Consider the following 24,182-nt stretch of genomic DNA (forward strand, 5'->3'; position numbering starts at 1 on the left):
TCTGCACTCCTGAGCTTCATGTGAGAGATCCCAATTCAAAATCTTAATGATGTTGTCGTGCATCTTCAATACATTTCTGACTTTTGCCCAAGGTCACCCAGTGGGTTTTCATGGCCAAGCGAGGATTCGAACCCTGGTCTCCAGAGTCATTGTCCAATGCTCAAACCACTCCACCACACTGGCTCTAAAAATCTTAGCAACCTTGAGCCAATTTGTTCTCTTTTATTCTAATCTACCTCACAAGGTGGTTGCAAGGGATAAAATGTGCAATGCATGTGCATAGGACTTAGTTCTTTGGTGGACGTGAAATGCAGAGAGGAAACAATGGTTAGGAAAAGGAATTTGGCAGAGATGGGGGGGAAATTGAAAGGGAGCCTGGATGTCTGGGTGGAGAAATAGTTTTCTGGAGAAGAGATAAGGAAAAAGGGGGTGGATAACACCTGATAGCAAGGTAGAGATAAGATTGATCTGTTTTCCTTAACCTGCTATCTTCCAGATGTTCTCAAGTCCCAGAAGTCCTGGGCACCATGGTGGAGATTAGGGGATTATGGGAGTCCAAAACATCTGGGGGCTCCACAGTTCTCCCATTCCTAAGCATGGTGGGTGGGGAAATTGAGGAAGAGTGACTTTGTTGGACTTCAACTCCCAGAATCCTCCTGCAAGTGTAACCACTAGAGCTGCATCCACATTGCAGAAATGATCCAGTTTCACACCCCTTTATCAGCCACGGCTCAATGCTATGGAATTCAAGGATTTGTAGATTGTTGCGTGGCATCAGAGCTCTCAGACAGAGAAGGCTAAATGTCTCATACAACTACAACTCCCAGAATTCCATAGCATTGAGCCATGGCAGTTAAAGTGGCGACAAACCGGATTATTTCTGCAGTGCAGATGTGGCCTCATTCTGTCCTTCCATCTCAGTCTCACCGATGCCTGGTTGAGAATTGGAAATGAAATGAATAGACATTCAAGTCACTTATGTTATTAAAAATGTCTTTATTTAAAAAAAAAATCTGTATTAACAGCTAGAACAAAAAGCATCTCTATCTTCATCTGTCCCTTTTTGCAACAGCATCAGTCATGCCTCCTCTTCTCTGCCCCAAGCCTGTCAGGGAAAAATCTGGCTTCAAGGCACTGTCCCTTGGATATTAATTTTTAATATAAACTTCCATTGGAAGGTCCTTATTAATGGCAATTTCTGCTTAGATCGCATGGTTAAGAAGGACAAAAAGCTTGGCAGATGTGACATTGGCCAATGCCTCCCATATCTTCCTTCTCATGAACCATCACTGCATCTACACTAGAAATAATGCGGTCTGACACCATTTTAACTGCCATGGCTCCTTCCTACAGAATCATGGGATCTGTAGTTTTGTGAGGCACCAGCCCTCTTTGGCAGAGAAAGCTAAAGACCTTGTAAAACTACAGATCCCAGGATTCCATAAGATGGAGCGACAACACTTAAAATGGCGTCAAACTGCATAATTTCTACGTTGTAGTAGATGCACCCCTAGTCAATTGTCTCCATGAATGTGATGGCAAGCTACAAACTTTGGGGTGTAACAAAAAGCTGATGGAAATATCCCAGAGTAGATCAGTGCCTCTTTTGGAAATTATACAGCAAGTTTTCAAAAGAAATACACTTTAAAAAATACACACATTTAAAGTTGGGGGGAAAATACATTGATTTGTTATGGGAGAAGAAAACCAGTGTACAAACAGAGCACATTTTGTCGTTACCTAAACAAGATGGCAAATATGGAATATGTGGAGGGAAATATATAATTAAACAGCATGCTATTTGTAATTAACTCATTTGCAAAATACAGTGCCACAGCCATCTGCAAAGGCACTTGTGTGCGGAACTAGACAACCACAAGTATCAATGGTCGAGTCGGAAAGGCTTTTGCAAGTATCCCCAGATTTACACTATCCAGAAATGCCCAGTTTAGGTAGCTATTAAATTTTGATCCAGCAGGTGAAATTCCCCAGGATACTGAAGAAATGTTGCTGCGTTAGCTTTCATTGCAAAAAAAGGAAACGGTGGCTGAAAAAAGACCCAGGAGCAGCCAAAAACCCAAAGAGGCCAAACCCAAGATATTCCTGTCAAAGCAGCAGGTCTTTATAACATTTTTGAAGCTGAATAAATGATGCTGTCTCACATTAGTTGTTACTGATTCAACACCTGGACAAATTCCTCTTTGGGGATTGCAACTTCCCAAATCCTCCAGCCATAACTGGGCAAGTCGCATGCTCTCAGCCCAAGAAAATATCGCACGATAGTAAGGTCACTGTAAGTTGGAAATGGCTTGAAGGAACGCAGCAACAAAAGTGACAATAACAACAACAACAACACAAAAAGTGCTTCCTGAAAGAAACACATTGCAAAACCTGCTGGCGCAGCCCACAGCATCAACAATATGGAAAAAACCCTTAGCAAAGAAGAAGGGAAGTGCAGAGTATCTCAGGCATGGCATAATACTGGGGAAGTTATGCGCTCCCTTGCTGAATGCGGGCATTGGAAACGGCTAAATATTATTTCCCACAGATGTACTAAGTCTACTTATAAAGATGCAAGTCCCCAAATGAATTCTGGCCAACATTTCTTCTACAGAAAATGTTGTTTTATACACACACAAATGTGCAAGTTATGTACAGGATGCATCCTGACCTACAAGGATTTTAGTAAGGCCAGGATTCTCCCTTTCCCTGGCATTCAGGAAATGTGTTTTTGACCATTTCCCCAATTTTTCTACTTTCTTTTCATCTGTAGTACCAGGATTTCTACAGGTTACACCGGTTTACATTTGGGGAACAAAGAGCAGCTATTATTCTGGTATCAGTTTGGTGCCCGATGCTGTTTTGAGGAACATACAATTGTCACTTCATATAGTGTACCATCAACCTATCCACTGCTTGTGAAGCTGCACAGAGAAACCGACTGGCAGAAAATAAAGCCATTTCACATTTATCTTGATAGCTTGCTGTATAATTTCCAAAGGTGTCCTGGTAAAGCTTTGAGGGCATTATCACTGGGTTTGTTCCATCACAAAACCTAGAATTTGGCAAACAGTTTTCAGATCTATGTGCTATGGTTCATAAGAGAGGTGCTGTCGGTGGATGGGCGGAAGCCATTTTGGAAAATGGTTTCCACAGAGTTATGTTAAGCTCTCTCATTATGCCTACGCCATATTTTTTTTAAAATTAATACTTTTCTTAGGCTGCAGCTGCATGTCTCTTGACATTTCTCTTAGGCTGCAATCCACTTTGATGCTACTTTAACTGCCATGTATCAATGCTATAGAATTCCAAGGCCACCCAGAGATTTTTCTATGGCTGACCTGGGATTCAAACCCTGTCCTAGTCTAAAGCTGAAGTCACAACCCCACGCAGGCTCTCTTTACAGTACTACAGTTCCCAGAATTTCATAACATTGAGCCATGGCAACTAAAGCGATGTCAGACTGGATTATTTCTGCAGTGTGGATGCATCCTTAGATGTCATCCACATGCAAGTGGGCTACAGATGGCTAACAGAGGTACAGTATCAACCCTCTTTGCTTTCTATAGCTTGTGAGAACTGGCCTCTTGACCCAATGGAGTGGACAGGATAAACCAAAGCAGAGTGCATCCTTCTCCTCTGTCTTTCGCCACCTTCTGCCGGCTGTTACCAAAACTGTCATCTCTATATACTTTGCACTGTGTACTGTCCCCAGCTGGAGGATGACAGTGGTGTGTTCATGGCTTGCAGGGTCCTCAGCATCTTATTCCATAAAACACGAGGCTTCCAAAAGAGTTCAGCAGCACCCAGCAAATCCAATTTAAGAAAGCAGAACAAAGTTGTTCAGGATGGCATGGTGCCCGCCATGGGTAAAAAGCTTAGCAGCGTTGGCAAGAAAATACAATCCAGGAAGGAAACGTGGTATCTGTCTATTTGAACCAACAAGTCCAGGCACAAGTGACTCAGTTTGTCTTTTTGCAGCTGCTGTTTGGGTACTTCAGTTCACAATATGATTCAAATGGAGGGCAGGTACATGGCTGCGCTGGAGCAAGGATATGATGAGTTATGGCAACCGTTCCCTACCTCCCGCCTACTTGTTAAAAAGTGCACTTAGGAGCCATTAGGAGGATTTGAAGGTGAAAACAGCGATGAGAAACAAAGGAGGACATATTGAACGCTGACCTGATCCAGTGCAGTTTGAAACGGAGAAATCCACAAGGCTGCATCTGGGATTCCCAGCTCCCATCATCCCCTCTCTCCTTGTCCTCTCAATACCCCACCAATCCAGTTCCCCCCAAATGGGGGCACTCTGTTCCAACCTCAGTGAACTTGGAAAAGACCAAAGTAGGTGAGGTAGCGTTCGGCCTTCAGCCGGACCTTGGGGATTGTCCGGAGCCGGATGGACTCTCCGGGCGTGAGCAGGACCAGGCCAGACACTTGGCACACCTTCAGTTCAGGCTCCTGGGGTCCAGAGCTGGTCGGGGGGAACTGTTCCAAGCATCGCAAGGCTAGCTCCCCATCAAGCATCACATCCAGCTTCATATAGATGGTCTTCCCTTCGTTGAAATGTACCTGGAGGGGAACAAGAAAGCAGCAATGCAGAGAACAGAAGTACACAACTCAAGATGGGGATGCACAGATATGTGCATATAAGAACTTGGAAAGGTCCCTTTGGAGGGATAGCCAACTCCAGAATCCTCCCAGCATCCCTCAACAGCATGGCTACTGTGGAATTTTGGGAACTGGTCATCCAAAACAGTAACTTTTCTGCGCTCTATGTTCGGGCAAAGGTTGAACAAATTGAAGCTGCATCTGTCCTGCAGAATTAATTAACTGCTTTAACTGCCATGGCTCCATGCTATGGAATTGTAATGTTTGTAGTTTGTTGTGGCACCAGAACTCTATGAGAGAGGAGGCTAAATATCTTACAAAACTACAAAACCCAGAATTCTGTGGCAGTTTAAGCAGTGTGAGACTGCATTGTTTCTGTAGTTGCAGATGCAGCCTTAGAGAGGAAATGAGGGAGGAAGAAAGAGTCATCAGTCTAGGTAACTGTCCCAACTGTTTGGGGATGATGGGAGAGGTAATTGCCCTTCTTTCATCTCTTTGACTATGGTGGAGGGAAGTGGCATTTAGGAGGTAGCACAGGGAGGAAAATGAGAAATCAAACTCTAAATTCAAGCTGTCCATCACAGGACTGAACAAAGTCTGGCCAAGGGCTGCTGCACAAAGTCTTTGAGATCCCAAAGTGTGGACCTTGAAAACTCCTGAAGCCCTCCAAAGCCCACAGACCTCTACCAAATGGTTTTTTTAAAAAAATTATTACCATGTTCTGGGGGCTTTTGAACTCCAAAACTAGCCAGGTGCACCAAACCCAGTTTTCCTCCCATTCCTATGTGGGAAGCAATTATTCAAATGTGCTAAGCCACTACCTTTTTACCTTTTGCTAAGCCATTAGGAGGAAAAGACTCTCTTCCTCTTAAAGCAAAGTAGGGAAATTGTGGCTGGCAAGTGGCCCCAAGGGCTGTTTTTGGGACCTATTGTTCTGTGCTTCCAAGTCATCTCTGACCTACAGTCACAGTGGGACTTGCCCAAGGTCAACCAGTGGCTTTTCATGGCAAAACAGGGATTTGAACCCTGGTCTCCAGAGGTCTAGTCCAGCACTCAAACCATGACACCATGCTGGCTCTTGAAACACTGTGCCCTCTCTGAGGTTCAAGCTCAGGACCATCCGATTATGAGATTGGCACTGCCTTCTGCTCTAAGAAGGCACCAGTCCACAGGAACCAATTTTGGCACATCCCCTTCTCCCTGAACATTTTGAGGAAAAGCCTACAAGTGACTTCTGGGCCACTTTCTGTTGGAAGTCAAGGATTCTCCTGGCCTAAAATGGCCCAGAGAGGAGCAAACGATATTGAAATTGCCCCACACATCCCTTAGGAGGTGAAAAATATCATTTTTTTCGTTAGGAGGTGGGGATGTGATTCCCTAACCTCTGACAGTTGTCCACCCCTCTCAAAAGCGTCCAGAATCCTGGTTCTCAGGATCCTATGCTCTTTTTTACCCATAAGTCCCTACCCCCTGCCCAAACACCTCCAGCCCCATCCCAGCCTATGTTAGCCCCCTCACCTGACAATACAGGTAATAGAGCCCCCTCTTGACCACGGTGAACTCCCGTCGGTTCCGGTCATAACGCAGGGGGCTTGTCGTGTTGAGTTTGGCTTCTGCCCACCCATGGATGGTCCCATTTGCATCTGGAGAAATGGGTGGCAAGAATTGGAAAGTGAATGAGTGGCAAGAAGAAATCCCCCCTCTACCCATTGGACCCCTTTTTCTCCTTTCTGGAAAGTCTGGCCATCACACAGAAGGAGCCCAAACGCAGACGTTGCTGAGAAAACCTAGGCACAAGGTAGCCCAACACACTCTGCTTGGCTACCTTTTTAATGACAGTGGGCCTTTGCTATCTGCTAGGGTTTGGTTCCAGGACCCCACCTGGGTAACAAAATCCGTGGACGCACATGTCCCATTAAACACAATGGCACAGCAAAATGGTGTCCTTTATATAAAATGGAAAACCAAGGTTTGTTATAAGGAATGTATGCTTTCTTGGAATATTTTCAAGTCATGGATATTTGACTCTGTGCATACAACACCCATGGATAAGGATTTTTGCACGGATTCTGCATCCACAGATTCAGCCATCTACGGCTTGAAACTATTAAAAAAAACTATTCCAAAAATTCCAAAAAGCAAACCTTGATTTTGCCATTTTACATTAGGGATGGCAATTTACTTGTTGTTGTTGTTGTGTGCCTTCAAGTTGTTTCCAATTTACGGCCACCCTAAGGGAAATTCATGGAGTTTTCTTGGCAAGATTTGTTCAGAGGAGGTTTGCCATTGCAAGACAGCAAGTGTGGTGTAGTGCTTTGAGCATTGGACCATGACTCTGGAATCCAGGGTTCAATTCCCAGCTTGGCCATGAAACCCACTGGGTGATCCTGGGCAAGTCACACACTCTCAGCCTCATAGGATGGCAATGATAGCCCCACTTTGAAGAAACTTGCCAAGAAAACCCCATGGTAGGTTCACCTTAAGGTTGCCATAAGTCAAAAATGACTTGAAGGCACCACCACCACCACAAACATCCACCAATTTTGGTATTCGTGGGGGTCTTGGAACCAAATTCTGGTGGATACCAAGGACCCACTGTAATTGCTTTAATTCCTTTATGCTAAGTTTTTTCATTTATCCATCTGCTCCTATCCTCCCTCCCAAAATGTCCTGGTCCAAAAAAAGTTACCTGCCTGGATCCCAGCTCGTCCCTCTGTGCTTTGTACTGAAATAAAGAAACTGGGGTTAGGTTTTGTGAGCATACCATGAGTGCAGTCTTGGAGGGAGAGAGGGGAAGGAGTGCGTGCTTGCGCCAGGGGAGAAGGGCTTGGAACCATTAATTTTAGGGACTACCACCCATTCCCCAAAGTTTCCCAGAGTGAGGTTGGAGATCATCCCCCGAGGTTTTCCAATCTGTGGGTCAACAGGCAAGAATGGAGCTGGGGATGCAGATACGTTTCCATGTTCTTCACCTTCGTAGTGCGCAGCAGAGACGGTGCTGGTTCGGCGAGATCTGGAGCGCTTCCCTTTGCCAGCTGCTGGAAGGGAAGAAGAGACTGAATGGGTGAAGAGCCACATGATGCAAAGGGTTTGCAAAAGTGCCTTTGGAGAGTGTGACTTGCCCAAGACCACCTAGAAAATTTCCATAGCTGAGCAGAGATTCGAACCCAGTGTCTTAGTCCAGCACTCAACCCACTCCAGCATGCTGGCTCTCTAAGATTCAGCAAGGTTAAAACCAATGTAAGAGAAATATATTTATTAAATATGACCAACAAAATACATAATCAGAGCAGAAACCACCGCTGGTGGAAAATATTGTATATGGTTTCAGTGGCCAGAATATTACTGGCCCAGAATTGGAAATCAAAAAATGTTCCATCTATTGACAATCGCTTTCTGAAAATGTTAGACACAATAGAAATGGATACATTTTCTTGCTAACAAAAGGTAAGTCATCCAAAGAAACAGAAAAAGAATGGAATACATTAACTGACTATTGCAAAAACAGTTCCTTGCTCCAAAATATGGCACCTGGGATTAGTTGACGGTCTCCCATCCCAGCACTAACCAGGCTGTCCCTGCTGAACGTCCCCAATCAGATGGGCTCTGGTCCCTTAGGTACAGAGTGTCCCAGTTTGAGGGATGGAGCCAAACTCACCCTGCCTTCGCTGCCGAAGCGCCCCCTGCTGGGCAAGATGGTGCAGGAACTTGCCTTGGCTGTTCCAGCCAGTAGAGAGCGCCACCTAGAGGGAGGAGGAGGGGGAGGCAACAGCCATTAATTATTTTAATTAGGAAACATTTTGACGGATGTGGCGTTTTGCAAAACATTTAATGTTTTCACATTTTGACATGCCACTCAATTTGGTTTATACTCCACTTGCCATCACATGAGACCCCACCAATATCCATTTAAGCTTCACAAGCGCCCTGTGAGGTAGGCTGGGTTGAGAGATAAAGGCAGACCTAAGATCCCCAGTGCAGTCAAATGGTTTGAGCGTTGGACTATGACACTGGAGACCAAGGTTCGAATCCCTGCTCAGTCATGAAACCCCATTGGTTGACCTTGAGCAAGTCACACTCTCTCAGCCTCAGAGGATGGCAATGGCAACCCACCTCTGAAGAAACTTGCCAAGAAGACCCCATAGAGTTGCCATAAGTTGGAAATGACTTGCCATGGAACTGTGGGATTTGTAGTTTTGTGAGATATTTCGCCTTCTCTATCAGAGAACACCGGTGCCCACCAAACTACAAATCCCAGAATTCCATACCACTGAACCATGGCAGTTTAAGCGGTGTCAAACTAGATTATTTCTGCAGTGTGGGTGCAGCCTTCTCCCCCCAAAGCACCCCTTCTCGATCTGCCAGTTTCTCTTAGACTGTGATCTGTTCCTCCCTTTCTCCTCTGGAGGACCAAGAGGACAGAGGGGAGGAAATAAAAAGAGAAATGGGGTGCCAAAGAAAGGCATGGTGGGGACAATAGTCCTGTCCATCTTTGCCTCCACATCACCCACCGCCAGAATGCGACGCCCAACATATGCCTGGCACAGAAATTGTCTAGCTTGGAAATGATGCCAGGGATTTATGGCTAGCAGCCATGCTGGCTGGTGGGGGGGGGGGGATTCTGGGAGCTGCAGTCATAAACAGTAAGGTCCCAAGTTCTGGAAGGGAAAAGATAATAACCAGATTCCCCATGCCTTTGTATGCGATCTGGCCAAGAGGGTTTACCGCAAGCCAAAGAGGTGACGTGTTCCAGAGACATACTCCCCCCGTCCCCAAACATACAAAGCATACATACGGACACACGTACGCATACACCCCTCACGTAGGTCAGCCGGATCAGAGCCCAAACTGTTGCCAAGAAGAAGATCCACATACCGGGCCCAGTTCCTCTGCTTCTTCCTCGGATAGCAGCTCCTGCAGACCAGCGGGAAAGAGGACAGATCAGGGCCCTTTCCCCCCAAATCGTGCAAAACATCCTCCCCAGAAATCCTTCCCCATCCTTTTGAGAGAGGCTCCTGCGTTGGTGTGTAGACATGACAGGGCTTTCTCTGTAGCAGCACCCAAAAATGTGGAACTCTCTGCCACTGGACGCTGGGCTGGTGTCATTCTCTTCTGAACACCAATGGCTTGCCAAGATGGTGCTCTTCCACATGGCTTCAGGTCCTTGAAATATCTCTGTCATTTAAAAATTATTATAATGAGTGTGTATATGTCTGTGCTTGTTTTATCTATGCATCTAATTTTAAAATTTCTGCATCATCTTGGGAGTCCTGGGTTGCATCTGCCCTGCATAGTTAATGCAGTCTGACACCAGTTTAACTGCCATGGCTCAGTGCTATGGAGTTCTGGGATTTGTAGTTTAGGGAGTGATTTAGCCTTCTCTATCCAAGAGCTCTGGTGCCATAGCAAACTACGAATACCAGGATTTTCCATGGGAGCCATGGCAGTTAAAGCATGCCAAACTGCATTAATTCTGCATTGCCAATGCAGTCCGCATGGGCCGCGAAGTGATAGATAAATGCCTTGAGTAAATAATGAAAGAAATCTTTGCTCTGTGAAAAGGTTCAAACAAGGTGTGCCTCCTCTGCCACAAAAGCAGCTGGATCTTAGAATCGAGTAAAACTTCCTGGAACAACAGCAGCAACAAAAAGCCACAGCGACCACGGATGTGGCAGCGGCTGACATTCGAAAGTTGCGATCGAGAGTTGAAAATCTTCTCGGGTGTGTTTCAAGAGGAAACTGAACCACATGTTTCTGCTTCTCTCCAAAGGAATGCATGAAATCTCTGAATATATTATATATATTATAGTGGAATATACTACATTTGCCCATTCAGGCTCATTCCAGGCCTTGACGTTTCAGGGCCAAAACCTGAGAGCAATGGCCCCTGGGAATCATCATGCATTAAGCATCATGCATTAAGTACCAACCATAGTTGTTCACCCCTTCTCATTCCAACATACATATGCACACTGTATTGTCCTGTTTGGATATTACAGCAGAAATCTTAGTTAAATGTTGAAATGAGCCAATGAGGGGATTATTCCTTCTCGCTCGCTTGGGGAGACAGGATAAGGAACGTTTAATCAAGCCAGCTTGCTTTTTGCCAGAAAGTGGATGGAGAGCAGAGCAGAGGGTAAGCCCTGGTCCCACAACAACAAGAAAAGAAAGAAGTAGCTACCTGAACTGCAGAAATAATGCAGTTTGACTCTGCTTTAACTACCAAGGCTCCATCCTATCAAATCCTGGGATTTGTAGTTTGTTGTAGCACCAGAGCACTCTGACAAAGGAGGCCTAATAGCTCTCAAAACTAGAAATCCCAGAACTCCATAGCACTGAGCCATGACAGTTAAAGTGGCGTCAAATGGCATTACTTTTGCAGTGCAGATTAGGCCTAAGTAAGTACACAGACTGCTGAACAGTCTTTACAAATGGTAGCAACTGAGGCCCAAAACCCACTGCAGAAATACTCCAGTTTGAGACTGCTTTAACTGCCCTGGCTCAATGCTAGGGAATTCTGGGAACTGACATTTAGCCTTCTCTGTCAGAAAGCTCTGGTGCCACAATAAACTACATTTCCCAGGATTCCCTAGCACTGAACCAGGGCTGTTAAAGTGGTCTCAAACTGGAGTATTTCTTCAGTGTGTTTTGGACTTGGATTATTAAACTTTGGAAGTCATAGCAAGCTGCTGCTCCATTAGGTGAGCTAGAGATTTGCACCCGATCCTCTTCTCCTGTCCAGAGCTGAGCCTCTCCCCTCCTATGAAAACGTGGAGAATTTGCACTCGGGTCTCCCATCTGGAGATGAGCCCTGAAAACTGCAGACTCAGGGCCAGGCCTGGAGATCTGGCAACACAAGATCCACTCTAGGAAGACTGGGATCATCCCCCTAACAACCACCAAATATAGCAAAGAATAAAGAGAAAACCCTTTTGCAAACTGAAACTGAGAGCACTGTAAGGAATGGTGTGCTACAACTTTCAGGGCAAATTGACAGCTCTCATACCTGAGGGAGGGAAAGGTGTTGGGTTGAGTTCAAAAATGCAGAGTGAAATATATATTTTTGGGAGGAGAGCGGAGGTGGTTACTACAGAAACACAGCAAACAACCTTCCCAACATCCCGCAGCTCACACATTTTTGGAGGTTGCGCGGTGCTCCGCCAGCAGCAACACAAGAGCAAAACAACATATTAATCACAGCAGAGGGAAAGGATGGTCCAAAGGCACAGAGTGTATTTTGGAGGGGAACAGGCCAATCCCCAAATTGCTTTTTGCTTGCCAAGCAAAAGTGTGATAAAGGACTCTGGTGCACTGCTGACATGACAAAACTCAGCACGCAACATGACATATTCCTAGATCAGCATTCCATCATCCTTTCCGCCGATCCTCCTGCTGCAAGTGTGCTGTGCAACCAGCATGCGCTCAGCTCACTGGTGCAACCATGTCACAAACTCTGTGGTTCCTCAACAGTTTCCCTTAGGGTCAAAATGGCATTGCCCCCCCCCCTTACTGAATAATCCAAACAACAAGTGGCTGCAATTTGGATCAATGCAGAGCAGAGTGGAGAGTCAGCCCTGATCCCACAACAGTTGGTGTCCACTTTAAGTCCACTTCAGGCAGAAGTGGGGATCCTGTTGCCGTCCAGCCATTTTTCAGATAGCATATCCCAGTATCCCTCACCCTTGGTGAAGCTGGCTAGTGGCTGCTGGGGCTTGCAGTCAAACAACATCCCCATGATAAAGAATAAGAATTGTTGGCTCAATCTCTTTAAAGATGTATAGGGGCTATGTCACATAAACCAAGCAGCTTTTTATGGTTCAGCTACAAAAATGATTAAAAGGAGTAACATTCCCAGACACTTACTTGGAGATACAATGTATTAATTTGCTTTTCCTGTTGACAAATTTAGAAATTCTCCTAGTCTACTGAATATTCGATGTTCTCTTAATAGTCTTTTCTGCAGCAAAATGTGTTAGCTGTTGCCAAGATAATTTTGTTCCCTGCTCTCCTGCCTTTACCAGGAGTCAAATCTGTTCAAAGCACCAGGCCTTTTAAGAATATACATATATATTTCTCACCCAGAAGTGGGATGAAAAGAATAAAACAGATGCACACCCACATTTACCTCTCTTTCTCTCCCTGTTATATATGCAAAAACATGGAAAACATATTGCTAAAAGGTAATTATCTACAAAATTGCAAGTAATAGAAAAGATATCCATTTAAACATTAAAATAAAAGTGATATGGAACATTGTTAAGAGACATGTCCTTAAAAACAGTCTGTTCTCCAAAGCCTGTCTTCATCTGCAAACTCTGGCCTCCTCAGTTCAGAGCAGTAGATAGCAACAGACTACAGCATCCAGAATCCCCCCAATCACTGCAGAAATCTCAATCCCAAAAGGAGAGCTGTACAAACCCTAATCCACTATCGCCTCAAGCAAGACAGAGGAACTCAGAAAAAGACAGAGGGAAACTGGACTACAAGGCAAGGATGAGTCTATCTGGAGCCGCAACAAATGACAGTTCCCAGAATTCCATAGCATTGTGCCATGGCAGTTCAAGTGGTGTGAAACTGGATTATTTCTGTACTACAGATGCAGCCCAAAAGGCCTGAAACTGGCCTGGACGCCCTGAGCTCATATTTGGTTGATGCGCAAGATTAATTATTTAATAAATAATAAATTATTTATTTATTAACCGCTTTTCCCAGGATCAAAGCGGTGTATAAGTGTCAGTAAAGACAGTCAGTAAAAACAATACCACAATTCACATATTAAAAATGCACATTAAAACAAATTAAATCCAAAAACATAGTTTAAAAACATACAGTAACAATATTAAAATCATGAATATCAATACATCAAAGTCAATAGGGGAAAGATAATCTTAGAAGGAATTGGGAGGGTAGGCTTGTAGGAAGAGGTGGGTTTTTAATGCCTTTTTAAAGGCTTCTACTGTTCCACTAAGGCGGATCCCTTCAGAGGATGCTGTTTGCTGTTGTTGTGTGCCTTCAAGTCATTTCTGACTGATGGCGACCCTATCACAGAGTTTTCTTGGCAAGTTTCTTCAGAGGGGGTTTGCCTTGGCCATCCTCTTGACTTGGCCAAGGCTGAGAAGGGATTCGAACCCTGGTCTCCAGAGCCCCAGTCCTATGCTCAAACTACTATGCCACACTGGGTCTCTCATGCAATTATGCAATGATACAATGGCAAAATAAAATCGCTTTGCACATGCTCAGAGGTCCCCCCCCAAAAAATCACACATCCTTTTTGGCTAAAGGGAAAATGTCACATTGGAGCTGTTTTTCGGCGTTCTTTAAATGGGCCTGTCAAGCTTTCCAAGGCTGGAAAGTGACGTCCAAAACAGGTTTGGAATCTACTGGGTCTCATCTGCACAGAACAGCTGCAAACGCTCAACATCAGGGTTGCTTTGACTGCTTTTACTGCTGCGATTTTTTGGGAGGCCGATCCAGAGGTGCGGCCCAGGCCAGGCTCCAAACTCAGGCAAGGGCAGCTGTTGGGTGGAGGGGGTCCGAAGGGTGGGCTGGGGAAAAAGGTGCGCCTGCGTGAGCCTTCCCCGCCTCTGTAACTGCAAGCCCCATCCTCCAGCAAGGTCAGGGGTCTTGGCTTAACAAACAAGGGCTGAACAAAGGGAGCATTTTCCAATGGCCTCAGGAGAAACCTTGTCCCAAACTCTAGCCAAGCTATCCCTTCAGATCAGATCAGAGCTTAAATAATAATAATAATAAAAGTACTACAACTCCCAGTTTCCCCTGCCATTTGCTACTGAACTCTCACCCCAACCTGGCGGTTGCAAAAGACCTGTGCAAACTCCAGTCCACTATCTGCTCAAATACAAGGAGAAGAGCTTGCTGGAGGAGGAAGGGGAGGAGAAGCAGTAATGTGGCTTTTTTTCACCTAATACTACAAATCCCATAATCCCCCAGTCACCACTGTGAGTATTCTCGCTGCTAGCCAAAAGTCCACCATGCTATGGAGATGCATCTGCCAACTCTGGCCAACTAGCCATGCAAATAAGAACAGAGCCGACTTCAGGAGACAAGAAAACATTCTTTTTTGGGAGGACTATAAATTCCAGAATCTCTGCAACTAAAATTCCCAGAATGCCCCCCACCCCACCAACAGCCCACTGCACCAAGGATCTTGAGGACCCTGGTCAGGTATCCCTTCAAATAAAAGCATAGCAGAGTCCAGGCCCCGGTGGGGGGGGGGATATATGTGGTTTTAGACTGCATTTCCCAGCAATCCCATAACCATTGCACAATTCTCACTTAAGGAGACAAGCATAAACTCTTGTGCCATTCAACAACCGCACGATACACAGATTGACACGTAAATCACTCCTCCCAACCTAGAGTCACACAGGATATATATAAGAGATGGCAAACCTTTCAGAGATCGAGTGCCCAAACTGCAAAGTGCTGCACCTCTCTGGCTTTCTAGGAATGAACTCTGGCAAACTCTGTGCTGCAGTGATGGCGCATGTGCCCACAAAGAGCACTCTGAGTGCCACATCTGGCACGCGTGCCATAGGTTCGCCACCACTGATATATATACTCCACTCACTTCCATGCCAGCATTCTCTGAAGATGCCAGACACAGCTGCTGGTGAAACGTCAGGAATAAATTCTTCCAGAACATGGCCCCATAGTTAGAAAACCCCACAAAAAACCATCTTGTCCAATAGTCCCTCAAATACAGACAAAGCAAAGGGTCATCCCTTCTTTAACCAGTTTCAAAACCGAGTCGAAGACTATATTGTTCAGGGAAGTGTTTCCAGGCATTGTGTGACTGTTTATCCAATTGTTATCTGATATTCTGTTTGATTTGATATTTGATGTTCTTAATCTGTTGCCTGCTTATTTCATCTAATTCTATCTTGTATTATTATCTATTGTCTTATATGTATTTCGTAGAATGTACGCCATTGGCAGGTTTCATCTTTATTGATTTTATTGTTTGTATGTACAGCACTGTGTAAATCTACAGCATTATATAAATAAAGTATAACAACAACAACAATAACGGTGGAGGGGTGGCTTTTTGTAGACAGCATCTCCCAGTATTCTGATTGCTAGGATTCTGAGATTTGTAGTCCATAAAAACCACAAAATGCAAAGGAGCAGAAAGGTCTCTTAAAGCATGTTGTCCTGGCAAACTGTGGGGCTGAGCTCTCAGCCAACTCCTTCTCTCACTTGGGTGGCCACAGCCAAGCCACTGATCTTCCACCTGAGAAAGAAGGGGCCTCTTGAGATCATCCCACCCCTCCCTGAACAGACTCCCACACCCAACATCTGCACTGACCTCAGGCCATGGGTCTGCTGGATCTTTCTCTTTAGCAACCTTTTCAAGCTCACCTCCTTCCTCAGGCAGCAACACAAAACTCACATTCAAACCATTTGCAATACATATATTTAAATCAGTTTGCATGGCGAAGGATGCAGGCATGAATGAAACACAAGGCCTACTCTAAGCCTTTAGAGTAAGCCATGCATGGGAGAAATATATAGGCTGAGTCTCCCTTCTCTGAAATGCTTGGGACCAGGAGTGTTTTGAATTTTGGAGTTTTTCAGATTTTGGAATATTTGCATTTGCATCATGAGATCTCTTAGAGACGGGACCCAAGTCGAAATGTGAAGTTCATATATGTTTCGTATACTGTACACCTTATACACAGAGCCGGAAGATAATGTTATACCCAATATTTTGTATACTTTTGTGCATGAAACGAAGTTGGTGTCCACTGAACCGTCGGAAAGCAAATAAGGCAGGATCACAGCCACCCGGGGGGACCATTTTGAGTTTTGGATTAGCCTGTCCTAAAATTGCTCACTGCTTCCTTCAAGAACAAAATCTGTGAAGAATTACATCCTTGTATCCTCCTGGGCTGGAGGCTAATTTCACAATATTGTGAATGCTTTTGTGCATGAAACAAAGTTTGTGTATACCGACCCTTCAGAAAGCAAAGGTGGCACTATCTCAGCCATAAAGGAAAAAAAGGTTTTGGGTTCTAGAATATTTCGGATCTTGGAATTCCAGATAGGGGAGACTTGGCCTGTTTTATTGCACTGTTTATTGCAAATGTGCTGCTGAAACCCAGTGCTGAGAGTCTGTTTCTCCCTCCTTCATCCTCCCCCAATGCTGATGCTGCTAAAGAAAACTTCTAATTAGCCAGAGGATGAGGAGGAAAGGGGCCAATGTAAAAAGGAGCTTCAGTGTCACTTTGTCAACTGAGTTGTGCCGGTATATTAATTCTGTCATTTTAAATACAACACTCAAAAGGAGCATCTCCAACTTTCATGCTGTGACTTTTCTTGCAAATCCCATCTTTACGCATTGTTGTGCTGCTTTGCTGAGGCAATGCTGCACCTGTTGAACTTCAGTCTGTCATGCAGTGGTCAAAGGCACAGGAGCGGGAAAAGGGACCCACTTAAAACTATTTAAAGTATTTTGCGGAAACCGTTCTGCCCACTACCAAAGACCATAATAAGTATCCAGTGGTTATGTGCGGCTTGACCAGTGTGGAGATTGGGACGTGGCACACCATTCCCATTTTCCTTGACTCTATATGTGTGTGTGTGTGTGTGTGTGTGGTATTGTGCATCCACTAAAGTAAGAATTTTGTCCCAGCGCACGGAGAAAGTCATGGCACCTTTGATATGCCCAAATTTATCTGGCATAAGCTTTTATAGACTGCAATCAGTGGCAAGATGTTGGCACCTTGAAGGTGCCACACAAGATTTTCATCATTTTTGTGGGCATTTTCCCAAGTCAATTGGTCATGGCACCAGGGGTAGGTATACCTTTGATGTCTGCTGTTTGGTCTGCCATATAAAGCCCAGTAAACCTATTTGGAGGCTACAGCCAGCCTGGCTTTGACCAGTAGCCGCAGTGTGGCATAGTGGTTTGAGTGCTAGTCTAGGAATCTAGAGATCAGAGTTCAAATCCCTGCTTGGCCATGGAAACCCAATGGGTGACCTCAACCAAGTCATACTCTCTCAGGCTCAGAGGAAGCAATGGCAAACCTCTGATCAAATCTTGCCAAGAAAATCCTATAATAGCTTCACCTTAAGGTTGCCATAAATCAGAAGTGACTTGAAGTTACACAACAAAAATGACAACAGTACAGCACTAGCCACCCACAACAGGTCCTAAAAGTACCCAGACCAGAAAGGTGGCTAACAATGGGGCCACACTTCTCCCTTGCACACTTTCCTCTGAGCTCTGGACAGTTGGCAGCCTGCGCCACCTTCTAGTGCATGGCTTCCCAAACCGCACTGTTTACAACTTGCTCTATAAATATACTTTGCTAGTTGGATACAACTTTATCTCTGACCCAGCAGGTTCTGTTTACCCTGAACAGACCGTGTGGGCATATGTGAGTGTGTGTGAGTGTGTTTGTGTGAGTCTGTGTGCGAGGGAAGGATGTGTGTGCGCTGGCTGTTCTGTTTCCACCAAACCAACAATCGTTCCTCCCTCTTGCGTGTTTGGAGCCGACATCTGGATTATTTGTCTATTTATAACACTCATTTCTGGTCTCTAGGGTCCAAAAAATGTGGGATTCTTGTGCGACTATTTTTATAAAGTGCATTTCTAGTCCCTGAGGCCCACAATCGGGAGGACTATTTGGCCATTATTATGTACTGTTGGACCGCCTCGAGTCCCACTGTGCAGAAAAGGCAGGATATAAATAAGATCATTGATGTATGGATTGACTGATTGACTGACTGACTGAGTCCATTTCTAGTCTTTGGGGTTCCAAACCTGTCAGATTGTTTGGCTAAATAATACAAACCTGTTTCTCGTCCCTGTGCTCCAGATTTGTGGGATGAGGGGGCTATTTAGGAAGTGGGCTTCTAGTCCCTGGCTTTCAAAATGGGTGGGATTACTTAGCTATTTATTAAGATCGGTTCTAATCCCCAGGGGTCCAGACTTGTGGAGTTATTTGTCTATTGATAAAGTGTGTTTCTAGGCTTTTGTGTCCCCAAAATTCCTTGATGTTTTGGCTCTTAATACATTGTGTTAAGAGCCAGCAGGATGCTGTGGTTTGAGCACTAGACTGCAACTCTGGAGTCCAGGGTTCAAATCCCTGCACAGCCAATGGGAGTTTGAGTGAGTTACATTCTCTCAGCCTCCAAGGGAGGTAAAGGCACCCCCCCCCGGGACAAATCTTGCCACAAAAACCAGTGATAGTTTTGCCTTAGGCCCGCCATAAACCCTGGAAAACCTTGACTGAGTTACACTCTCTCACCCTCCAGAGAAGGCAAAGTCAAATCCCCTCTGACCCAATCTTGCCATGAAAACCATTGATAGTTTTGCCTTATGCTCACCATAAACCCTGCAAACCCTTGGGTGAGTCACACTCTCTCAACCTGAGAAGAAGGCAAAGGCAAACCCCCTCTGGACGTATCTTGCCATGAAAACCAGGGACAGGCTTGCCTTAGGTGACCCTCTCTGACCTACCCTGGCAAAGGAAACCAGCCACAAGTTTGCCATCGGGTGGCCATAAGTCATGGAAACACTGGTCCCACTCTCTCTGTGGGGACTCCCACAGTGAGTCCACTCTCTCAGCCTCAGGCGAAGGCAAACTCCCCTCTGGACCAGTCCTGCTATGAAAGCCAGTGACAGGTTTGCCTTGGCTGACCCTTTCCAACTGACCTTGCCAAGAAAACCAATGAAAGGTTTGCCTTAGGATAGCCAGAAGGAGCTTGTAGGCACACAACCACCACCAACACAACAAGAACCACAACAACTGTGCATTTCTGTTCCTGGGGTCTATCTGCTGGTGGGGGGGGGGTTGCTCTCTCTCTGTGTGTATATTGTGTGCCTCCAAGGCCCTATCCTAGGGTTTCCTTGGCAAGTTTCTTCAAAGGAGGTGTGCCATCATTGCCTTCCTCTGAGGCTGAGAGAGTGTGATTTGCTCAAGGGTCACCCAGTGGGTTTCCATGGCTGAGACGGAATTTGAACCCTAGTCTCCAGTGTGTCCCAAGACTCAAAGCACTGCAACACTCTGGGAGTTATAGTCCCCACCCCCTAACAATATTGTCTTCCGAACTTTGCTCTTACTTGCCTGGCTGGCTGGCCCAAGTGTGTGTGTGAGTGTGTGTGTTTCCATTGTGTGTTGCCATCCCTGCCCTCCTCTGAGGCTGAGAGAGTGTGACTGGTGGGTTTCCATGGCTGAGCTGGAGTTTGAACCCTGGTCTCCAGAGTCCTCAAGGCTCATCCCCCCCCCCCTCTCTCTCTCTTTAGGGACTATAGTCCTCCCTAAAAGACAGCCTTTCATTTCCTTCTCAGCTCTGCTCTGACTTTATTCCAGATGTTTCACCAGCATCTGGGCAACTTCAACAGGAACCAAGAAACCCTGAAAGTTTGGCTCCTGGTCCTGAAAAGCACCAAAATCAGGACCCAGAAAAGGCAAATGAAAACCATCCCGGGTCAAAGGGGGGGGGGAGAGGGTCCCTAAGGAAGTGGACCCCCCTCTGAAGGCCTTGCCAGCCGACAGCAGAAGAACGCACAGATCCACACGGGAACCATCTCTCTCTCTCTCTCTCTCTCTCTATATATATATATATATATATACACGTATACAGTATATACTGTACAGATACACAGCGCAGGCCCTTCCATGGCAGCATTCTCTGAAGATGGCAGCCAGAGATGCTGGAGAAAGGTCTCTTTCCGAAGGGCCTCAGAGCCACAATGGACCCCCTCCGAAGGCCTTGCCTTCAGCACCAGAAGAAGACACCGCTTAGCAGGGGAAGCGACCCTCCCTCCCCAGGGTCACACACGGTGTGTGTCGGTAGGTAGAGACACCCACAGCCCACTCTCTTCCATGGCAGCAGTCTCTGCAGATGCCAGCCAGGACCAAACTCTTCTAGAACAAGGCTGAAAGGCGGGTGAATGCCTCTTCATAGGCTGAACCCCCCCCCCCAAAGCCCTATAGCTGCCCATGGCTTGAGTGTGTCTGGTGGGGGGGCTCTGAGAGAGTGTGCCTTGTCCGACAAGGGCTCCTGGCGGCTCACCTGGTGCCCGGGTCCGAGGAGGAGGGCCCCGTCGGGTCGGGGCTGCAGCAGGGGCCGGGCGGAGGCGGAGGAGGCGGAGGAGGCTCGGGGCCAGGCGGCCAAGAGGAGGCTGAGCGAGGCCAGCAGCAGCGCCGAGCCCGAGGCCAGCGCCAGCAGCGCCAGCAGCGCCAGCCGCGAAGGGGGCTCCGGACGGGGACGGCGACGAGGAGGAGGAGGAGGATGCTGATGCCTCCCCATCGCTCCCGGAGGAAGAAGAGAACCAGCCCCAGCCCCAGCAGCAGCAGCAGCCAGGCAGCAGGAAGGCAAGGCCCGCCCGCCGCCCTCTCGCTCGTCCGGCAGCAGGAGGAGGAGCAGCAGCAGGAGGAGCAGCAGCAGGAGGAGGAGGGACCGCACCTCAGGCCCAGATAGATTGCGCCCGCCTGGGGAGGCTCGCCAGCCAGGGCTCGGCTGAGGGAACTGCTGCTGGGGACATTGAGCCTGGAGAAGCCAAGGGGAAGAGGGGAGAGCTGGGCCCTGGAGAAGAAAGAACAGGATCCAGAGCAAAAGAGATGCCAGCTCAAGGCCAGGAGGGAGAGGGATGCAGGTCTTCAAGCAGAGTCTCGACGGCCTTAGGCTGGGGGTGTTCTGATGATGGCCGAAGGGGCCTGGACTGAGTCAGGCCCTTCTGGGGGCCTCTCCCAGCTCTTGGCCCCCTGCTCCAGCATCCCTGGCAAGAGAGGGATTCAAAAAGCTCTGAGCTGGGGGAGAAGGGTCCCCCTAAGATCATCTGCTCAGACCCCAGGAACACAAGGAACTGAGGGCTCAGATAGACTGGGCCAGCCCAGGGAGGCTCTCCCTTCCCGGGCCACAAGCTCCACTGCATCAAGGGGGCTGGCTGGGCTTAACTGGTCTTGCCACTCCTTTCCAGACCCAGGGCCTTCTCTGTCTTTGCCCACCAACCACCGTCCTTAAAGCTGGACTTGCCACTTCCTTTGGCTCCCCATTTCCAGCAGGCCTCATCCTGGCAGCGTTTAAGTGTGCATTTTAAACACGAAATACAATGATTATTAGCATTAGCATTATCTCCACACCCAAAGGATTCTGAATTTGATTCCACAGACGAACACAGCTATATCTTCCTATTGGAATGGACATCCTCACATACCAGACATAGGTCCATCCTCAGCTTCCACTCCACCAAAAGCATCTGAGGAAATAGACTGACGTCTAGGAAATCTCCTAGAATCATAGGGTTGGAAGAGACCACAAGGGCCCTGATCCAGTCCAACCCCCTTCTGCCATGCAGGAAATCCAGATCAAAGCATCCCTGACAGATGGCCATCTAGCCTCCGTTTGAAGACCTCCAAAGAGGGAGACTCCACTACACTCCGAGGAAGGAGTATGTTCCACTGTCGAACAGCCCTTACTGTCAGGACGTTCCTCCTAATGTTGAGGTGGAATCTCTTTTCCTGCAGTTTGCATCCATTGCTTGGTGTCCTATTCTCTTGAGCAGCAGAAAACAAGCTTGCTCCCTCCTCAATGTGACATCCCTTCAAATATTTAAACAGGGCGATCATATCACCTCTTAACCTTCTCTTCTCCAGGCTAAACATCCCAAGCTCCCTAAGTCTCTTCTCACAGGGCTTCATGGTTTCCAGACCCTTCACCATTTTAGTCGCCTTCCTTTGGACACATGGCTCCAGTTTCTCAACATCCTTTTTGAATTGTTTTGCCCAGAACTGGACACAATATTCCAGGTGGGGCCTGACCAAAGCAGAATACAGTGGGACTATGACTTCCCTTGTTCTAGACACTATACTTCTATTGATGCAGCCTAAAATCACATTGGCCTTGTTAGCTGCCGCATCGCACTGTTGACTCATCCTGCTGCCAACTTCTTTTTTCATTGAGTCTCAAAGGTGCTCCAAGATCTCTCTGCATACTGAGTCTACAGACTAACACAGCTATGTCTTTGAATCTTAGTCACACTTATGTTTTTTGCACTGAGAGATGCACATCTGTGAACTGATTCAAAACCGATTCACCATTCCCACTACGTTTCAAAGCAGCGGATCTCTCCTCGGCATTTAAACCTGGTCCAAAGTTCCCATTTGCCACCATTCTGGATCAAAATGGAGGCACCTCTGTTTCCCAAACGGCGGCTGCGTGATCTGAATCGATCTGATCACTTGCTCACACTTTGGGAGATGTGGATTGTGGTGGTTCTTTTAAAAAGGACTGCTAAGGGATCCGGTACCAAATGGACTGGTTTAAAGGGGCTTTTCGGTTGCTCCCTTCGCAAACTGCACTGAGTGAGTGGAATCGGTGCAAGTCTGAACGACGGGGAAATAACCTGGTTTCCAAACTGGGTTATTTTGTAGTGTGAATGGGGCCTTCCCTGGTTCTTGCCAGGGATGCTGACTTTTCCAAGCTCTGGGCTCTGAAAACATCGGTGAAATCTTTTCACAGAGTCAGTCATATATATATATATATATTACAAACTAGTGCATTGAGTGTGAAATGTGGATTTCTTTCTTTCTCTCTCCTTCTCTTTCTCTGCCTGGAGCTGAAGGGTCCAAGAACAAATTACATCCAGTTTCCTCCCAGTTTGATGGGACCCCAAAGGAAAGGGAAAGAAAGGCATCTTCCCTTCGGTTGGCCAGGAATCGAACCCGAGGCACTAAAAAACCGAGGATGGGAAAGTTGCTTCTCTGGGTTACTGCTCCCAGAGGAACCCAAGGCAAGGGAGGGCCCTGGACTACAAATACCAGAATCCTCAGCGGACACAGACTGCAAGGCCCAGATTCCCCAGCAAATGGGGGTTGGTGGCTAAATTACTATATAGAGATAACATGCATACATATATACACATATATATTCTGGAAGATGTGTGTGTGTGTGTGTGTGTATGTATATACATACATACACACACACACACACACACACACACACACACTCTCAGCCAAGTGGCCAAGGTGGAAAGGGTTTTATGGACTGCAACCCCCAGAATCCCCAGCCAATGCTGTCCATGCTGGAAAAGTTGTTTCATGGACTAGAAATCCCAAGATCTCTCAGCCAGCAGCGGCCATGATGGAAAACTTCTTTTTTGATGGACTACAAATCCCAGAATCCCCCAAGGCAAAAGTTCTTTTATGGACTAGAAATCCCAGAATCCCCAGCAAACAGTGGCCAGGCTGGAAAGGTCAGCTGTGAGGACTGCCTGCCACTTCCTGGAGCCTGGCAGTTAAATGCGGGCTCAAAGCGGATTCTCTCTCTCTCTGGAGCCTAGGCAGCGGATGATTGCTCACTGTCTTGCCCCAATGTCCCGGCTGGGTCCCCAGAAGCCCCGGCGGAGGTAGCGTGGCCGAGCGGTCTAAGGCGCTGGATTTAGGCTCCAGTCCCTCCGGGGGCGTGGGTTCGAATCCCACCGCTGCCAGATCCTTTTCAGGCTGCAGACAGTTGCAAAGGCGGGTTTTGCGGGCAACAAGGAAAAGGAGGAAGGAAAGAGCTTGCTTTCCTTTCCCTCTTCTCCCTTGGGCCCTTGCTTC

General features: G+C 46.8%; 1 protein-coding gene and 1 non-coding gene across 2 annotated transcripts in view; one reads left to right on the forward strand and one right to left on the reverse strand.

Moving 5' to 3' along the window:
* The window catches only part of LOC121933940, a 35,051-nt gene extending 14,068 nt beyond the window's left edge, over nucleotides 1-20,983 (reverse strand). The window contains exons 1-7 of the mRNA XM_042473920.1: nucleotides 20,656-20,983; nucleotides 9,487-9,525; nucleotides 8,270-8,354; nucleotides 7,584-7,649; nucleotides 7,301-7,336; nucleotides 6,130-6,254; nucleotides 4,325-4,572 (exon numbers count right to left, since the gene is read on the reverse strand). Coding sequence (XP_042329854.1) covers nucleotides 4,325-4,572; nucleotides 6,130-6,254; nucleotides 7,301-7,336; nucleotides 7,584-7,649; nucleotides 8,270-8,354; nucleotides 9,487-9,525; nucleotides 20,656-20,892 — 836 coding nt within the window. The 5' untranslated portion in view covers nucleotides 20,893-20,983. The remainder of the gene's footprint in view (nucleotides 1-4,324; nucleotides 4,573-6,129; nucleotides 6,255-7,300; nucleotides 7,337-7,583; nucleotides 7,650-8,269; nucleotides 8,355-9,486; nucleotides 9,526-20,655) is intronic.
* Nucleotides 20,984-23,988: 3,005 nt separating this feature from the next.
* On the forward strand, nucleotides 23,989-24,070 carry TRNAL-UAG. Its single transcript has one exon. It is a non-coding gene; the product is annotated as a tRNA-Leu (tRNA).
* Nucleotides 24,071-24,182: the final 112 nt, after the last annotated feature.

Source organism: Sceloporus undulatus, chromosome 6 (genome assembly GCF_019175285.1).
Source record: "Sceloporus undulatus isolate JIND9_A2432 ecotype Alabama chromosome 6, SceUnd_v1.1, whole genome shotgun sequence".
Taxonomy (NCBI): Eukaryota; Metazoa; Chordata; class Lepidosauria; order Squamata; family Phrynosomatidae; genus Sceloporus; species Sceloporus undulatus.